The sequence below is a fragment of the Lynx canadensis genome, unplaced genomic scaffold (assembly GCF_007474595.2).
Source record: "Lynx canadensis isolate LIC74 unplaced genomic scaffold, mLynCan4.pri.v2 scaffold_66_arrow_ctg1, whole genome shotgun sequence".
Classification (NCBI taxonomy): Eukaryota; Metazoa; Chordata; class Mammalia; order Carnivora; family Felidae; genus Lynx; species Lynx canadensis.
Window position 1 is genome coordinate 18,861 of NW_023397583.1, and position 5,858 is coordinate 24,718.

Here is a 5,858-nt window from a genome sequence, read left to right on the forward strand (position 1 = left end):
AGACACATAATATTAAGGGACGCTTAAACACTGCGCACCCAGGCGCCGAAAAGGGAAACAGGTTACACCTGAAGGCACAGTAGAAAAGTATACGTGAATTTCTGCTCTCAGAGTAGTCCTTCTGTAGGTAATAAAAAAAAAAAAAAAGAAGGATTAATCAGATAAATTTAGAGAGATAATTCCTATGGTGCGAATAAAATAGCATCTTTGGGAAGAGAGTGCAGGTTTAAGCCTTGGAGAATAATTGAAGGAGGTTTTTTTGACATTTGGTGTCAAATGAACTAATGTTACTTTCAAGAAATACTAGAAAGACAGTTGTAAATGTAAAGGGGAAAGAGAAAATCATGAAGTTTTGGGTATGATCAGTGATGCCCCAATTTTTAGTGCAAAAGAACAATGGCTAGTGCCTTAAATGGGCTGTCTTTGTGTGGGGCAGAAATAGAATGAGATTAATAGTTCCAGATTGATTTTCTAAGTTTGATAGCTTACTACTTTGTTGGATTCTGATTTCAGTGTGCTTCTCACTTATGCCTTTCCAGACCTCTAACATTTAGATCCTACAACAAAAAAAGTCTTTCAGACACAATTTCAACCAGCAGAATAAAAGACTCAATGTCTCATCTCCGTGACAAGGGTCACTGCACAAAGTCTGGGTCTGAGAACCCTTGGTCCTGGAGACTCCACCACATGGCCAATTCCAGGGAAGATGGCTCTGCCATCAAGGTCAGTCCTGGAGGGAAACTACACCCAGGATATAATGTGTCTTACTGACGAGGAAAGAGATGTTCTTTCAAGAGCTGGACAATTCTCACAGATGGAACATCTGTAAGTCATTTCTGGGGACTGACTGTGTTCTGGATAAATCAGAGGTGAGAAAATTTTATACACAGGTGAAGTCAATTCCAATCATTACAGTTTGTTGAACATCTAACTTATGGTTTCATTAGGTTCGTTTTCATTGAACACTACCTGAAAGAAGGCAGAATAGTATTCAGTAGGCACCTATCTCATACGTTCTATTTCTAGTAAAGGGTTTACCATTTATTAGGCATATGAGATGACTTGTATATTGTAGAAATGACTTTGAAAACTAACAGATATCTTCAAAAGGTGAAATTTGTGACTGTTTTAGCAATGAACATTGAGACTTTCGGCTTGAATGAATTGAGAACATTATGACATATATCCACATTCTTATAGATTCTAAGTGATACCAACATTTGAACATGGTTTTGTTTTAATGTGTCTGTTTGTTATTGGCAGAAATATTGAGTTGAGATTATGTGCCAGGCACTATGCTTAGAACTAACCCATGATTCAAGGACACACAGAAGAAAAGATTTTTTTTCTGCCATTAAACATCAGTGTCCCGAACTCTTAATGGAAGTGTATAGAAATAAGGCAATAAAGATAGGAAGTGTTTTTCAGTAGTTTGTGGGCATTGTGACCAGAGAGTGGCTGTTTAAAAAGTATCATGTCTATTCCAGGGAACTCATGCATTGGAATTTATGGTTTTGAATTTCAATAATGATGGAAAAGTAGGAAAATTAAAGGTAAAGAACATTTGTAAGGGGATATATATGTTTTAAATTTGTTGTTAGGGATGAAGCATAGTGGAGTGATCAGATAACCCATAAGCAATATTAGAAAAAAAATAGTTGGAAATATTCTCAACCGAAGGAAAAATATCTAATGATGAAACTTCTCCGAAAAGGAAATCAGCAGTTTGATTAAAATCCCTGTGGAAGTCATTCAATAAAGGACTGGATGACACTCATTTCTTGGTGTTGAAATTTGAGTGTGGAGTAGAAGAAATGATACCTGAATTTGTACTCATTTCCAACTAGGATTTCATAGTTGTTACAGTGAAAAGTAATTTAAATTTTGGATTCTGCCTGGATATGAACATAGTGACCCTAGACAATGAAGATAAGCGAAAACATCACAAACAAACAAACAAACAAACAATATCCCCCCTCCCCACCACTGTACGTCTGGTGAGTGAAAGGTTGGAGTTTCAGTTTGGTTGAGAAGAAAGGGAATATTTGGACTTAGACACAAGTAAAGAGAGAATCTCATTTATAGATGTGAGGCTACAAAGGTAGGTTCCTCGATCTCAGCACTTTTGCCAATTGAATTGAGGAATTTCAATGATGTTGAGGGCTATTCTGTGTCCTGAAATGGGCATCATCCTAGCTTTTACCACACAGAGCCAGTAGGTATCTTTAGCAGGTATGTGGGTGCAAGAAGCCTGGTAAGATGTTGCAATGATTCCATAAAGGAGATGAATTTTTCTTTCCTTATGGACAGAGGTAGATGTTTTACAAGTGTGGAGAGATCAAGAAGGAGAAAATTTTCCTAAAATCCCCTCAGCCTTCTTATTAAATGATTGAAGAGTGTGAACATGGATTTTGGTTTTACTTAGAGTCCATGATTCTACCGAGAGATGTTTTTTGGCAGAATGAAATAAAATGCTGTTTTTAATAAACCTGGAGTCTCCTTAATAATGAGCTCACGTTGCCCAAGACATTGTTGATTGTTGACAGTGACTGGCACAGCACAGTTGCTTACATATTTGTTGGGTAAGTCAGGGGATGAGTGACATGCTCTGGTAATTACTGACAGTATATAAGGGTCCAAAGCAAGTAGAAGACACACACTTCACCACATCCTCCCACAACCCACGTGAATTCTCTTCTCTTGGCAAGATGTGTTGCAACTATGGCAGCTCTTGTGGCTATGGCTGCGGATATGGCTATGGGTGTGGATGTAGTCCCTATTATGGCTGTGGTTATGGCCTCCGTTATGGCTGTGGCTATGGCTCCTGCTGTGGCTATGGCACTGGATATGGCTGTGGGTATGGCTATGGCTCCAACTTCTGTGGCTACCGGCCATTTTTCTATAGAAGATGTTATTCCTCTTGCTGCTAGAACATCACTGTCCAAACCCCACTTGCTTCTGAAATGACACACCTTAAGAGAAGACTCATTCAAGGATCTATACCCCAAGATTTATGTATCGGGAACACTTCATGTGTCATAGAAGATTTGACCTCCAGTAACATTTGTGGCATGTTATCTTTCGAATTGAGGCTATGGAGTATCATCTAACAGTTTTCCAAAAAGTGTTGGTCTTACTCCCTTAATATGGATTCTGTGACGTGACTGTGGCGAGGATATGAACATCCCGCATTTGGGCAAATCACTTATTCTCAATAAAAATGTTTCATTCTTTCCATCAAATGTCTCTGTTCTTTCTTGTGAAAGCCTCCTTTCATGAGGTGTTATGGCCTCTCTTGAACATCGGGCTGACAATATATTCCGTGTACCCGGGTCTCTTTCTTGATATAATACAAGCATTTATTCTCTTTTTTTCCTATCCACCATTTTTTTAATTGGAAATTTATTGTCAAATTGGTTTTCCATACAACACCTAGTGCTCATCCCAAAAGGTGCCTTCCTCAATACCCATCACCCACCTTCCCCTCCCACCTATCCCCCACCAACCCTCAGTTTTCTCAATTTTTAAGAGTCTCTTATGCTCTGGCTCTCTCCCTCTCTAACCTCTTTTTTGTTTCTTCCCCTCCTCCATGGACTTCTGTTAAGTTTCTCAGGATCCACATAAGAGTGAAAACATGGTATCTGTCTTTCTCTATGGCTTATTTCACGTAGCATCACACTCTCCAGTTCCATCCACGTTGCTACAAAGGGCCATATTTCGTTCTTTCTCATTGCCATGTAGTACTCCATTGTGTATATAAACCACAATTTCTTTATCCATTCATCAGTTGATGGACATTTAGGCTCTTTCCATAATTTGGCTATTGTTGAGAGTGCTGCTATAAACATTGGGGTACAAGTGCCCCTCTGCATCAGTACTCCTGTATCCCTTGGGTAAATTCCTAGCAGTGCTATTGCTGGGTCATAGGGTAGGACTATTTTTAATTTTCTGAGGAACCTCCACACTGTTTTCCAGAGTGGCTGCACCAATTTGCATTCCCACCAATGGTGCAAGAGGGTTCCCGTTTCTCCACATCCTCTCCAGCATCTATAGTCTCCTGATTTCTTAATTTTAGCCACTCTGACTGGCGTGATGTGATATCTGAGTGTGGTTTTGATTTGTATTTCCCTGATGAGGAGCGATGTTGAACATCTTTTCATGTGCCTGTTGGCCATCTGGATGTCTTCTTTATAGAAGTGTCTATTCATGTTTTCTTCCTGTTTCTTCACTGGATTATTTGTTTTTCGGGTGTGGAGTTTGGTGAGGTCTTTATAGATTTTGGATCCTAGCCCTTTGTCTGATATGTCATTTGCAAATATCTTTCCCATTCCGTTGGTTGCCTTTTAGTTTGTTGATTGTTTCCTTTTCTGTGCATAAGTTTTTTATCTTCATGAGGTCTCAATAGTTCATTTTCGCTTTTAATTCCCTTGCTTTTTGGGATGTGTCAAGTAAGAAATTGCTGCAGCTGAGGTCAGAGAGGTTTTTTCCTGCTTTCTCCTCTAGGGTTTTGATGGTTTCCTGTCTCACATTCAGGTCCTTTATCCATTTTGAGTTTATTTTTGTGAATGGTGTGAGAAAGTGGTCTAGTTTCAACCTTCTGCATGTTGCTGTCCAGTTCTTCCAGCACAATTTGTTAAACAGACTGTCTTTTTTCCATTGGATGTTCTTTCCTGCTTTGTCAAAGATTAGTTGGCCATACGTTTGTGGGTCTAGTTCTGGGGTTTCTATTCTATTCCATTGGTCTATGTGTCTTTTTTGTGCCAATACCATGCTGTCTTGATGATGACAGCTTTGTAGTAGAGGCTAAAGTCTGGGATTGTGATGCCTCGTGCTTTGCTCTTCTTCTTCAAAATTACTTTGGCTATTTGAGGCCTTTTGTGGTTCCATACAAATTTTAGGATTGCTTGTTCTAATTTCGAGAAGAATGCTGGTGCAATTTTGATTGGGATTGCATTGAATGTGTAGATAGCTTTGGGTAGTATTGACATTTTGACAATATTTATTTTTCCAATCCATGAGCACGGAATGTTTTTCATTTCTTTATATCTTCTTCAATTTCCTTCATAAGCTTTCTATAGTTTTCAGCATACAGATCTGTTACATCTTTGGTTAGGTTTATTCCTAGGTATTTTATGCTTCTTGGTGCAATTGTGAATGGGATCAGTTTCTTTATTTGTCTTTCTGTTGCTTCATTATTAGTGTATAAGAATGCAACTGATTTCTGTACATTGATTTTGTATCCTGCGACTTTGCTGAATTCCTGTATCAGTTCTAGCAGACTTTTGGTGGAGTCTATTGGATTTTCCATGTATAATATCATGTCATCTGCAAAAAGTGAAAGCTTAACTTCATCTTTGCTAATTTTGATGTCTTTGATTTCCTTGTGTTGTCTGATTGCTGATGCTAGAACTTCCAACACTATGTTGAACAACAGCAGTGAGAGTGGACATCCCTGTCATGTTCCTGATCTCAGGGAGAAAGCTCTCAGTTTTTCCCCCACTGAGGATGATATTAGCTCTGGGCTTTTCATAAATGGCTTTTATGATGTTTAAGAATGTTCCTTCTATCCCGACTTTCTCGAGGGTTTTTATTAAGTAGGGATGCTGAATTTTGTCATATGGTTTTTCTGTATCGATTGACAGGACCATATGGTTCTTATCTTTTCTTTTATTAATGTGATGTATCACATTGATTGATTTGCAAATATTGAACCAGCCCTCCAGCCCAGGAACGAATCCCACTTGATCATGGTGGATAATTCTTTTTATATGCTGTTGAATTCGATTTGCTCATATCTTACTGAGAATTTTTGCATCCATATTCATCAGGGATATTGGTCTGTAGTTCTCTTTTTTTAC

At 38.6% G+C, this 5,858-nt stretch overlaps 1 protein-coding gene across 1 annotated transcript; it reads left to right on the top strand.

The window, feature by feature from the left end:
- The first annotated feature begins 2,708 nt into the window (after positions 1-2,708).
- On the top strand, positions 2,709-2,930 carry LOC115508201 (keratin-associated protein 21-1-like). Its single transcript, XM_030306631.1, has one exon. It carries the CDS (start codon positions 2,709-2,711, stop codon positions 2,928-2,930), a length of 222 nt encoding a protein of 73 aa, XP_030162491.1.
- Positions 2,931-5,858: the final 2,928 nt, after the last annotated feature.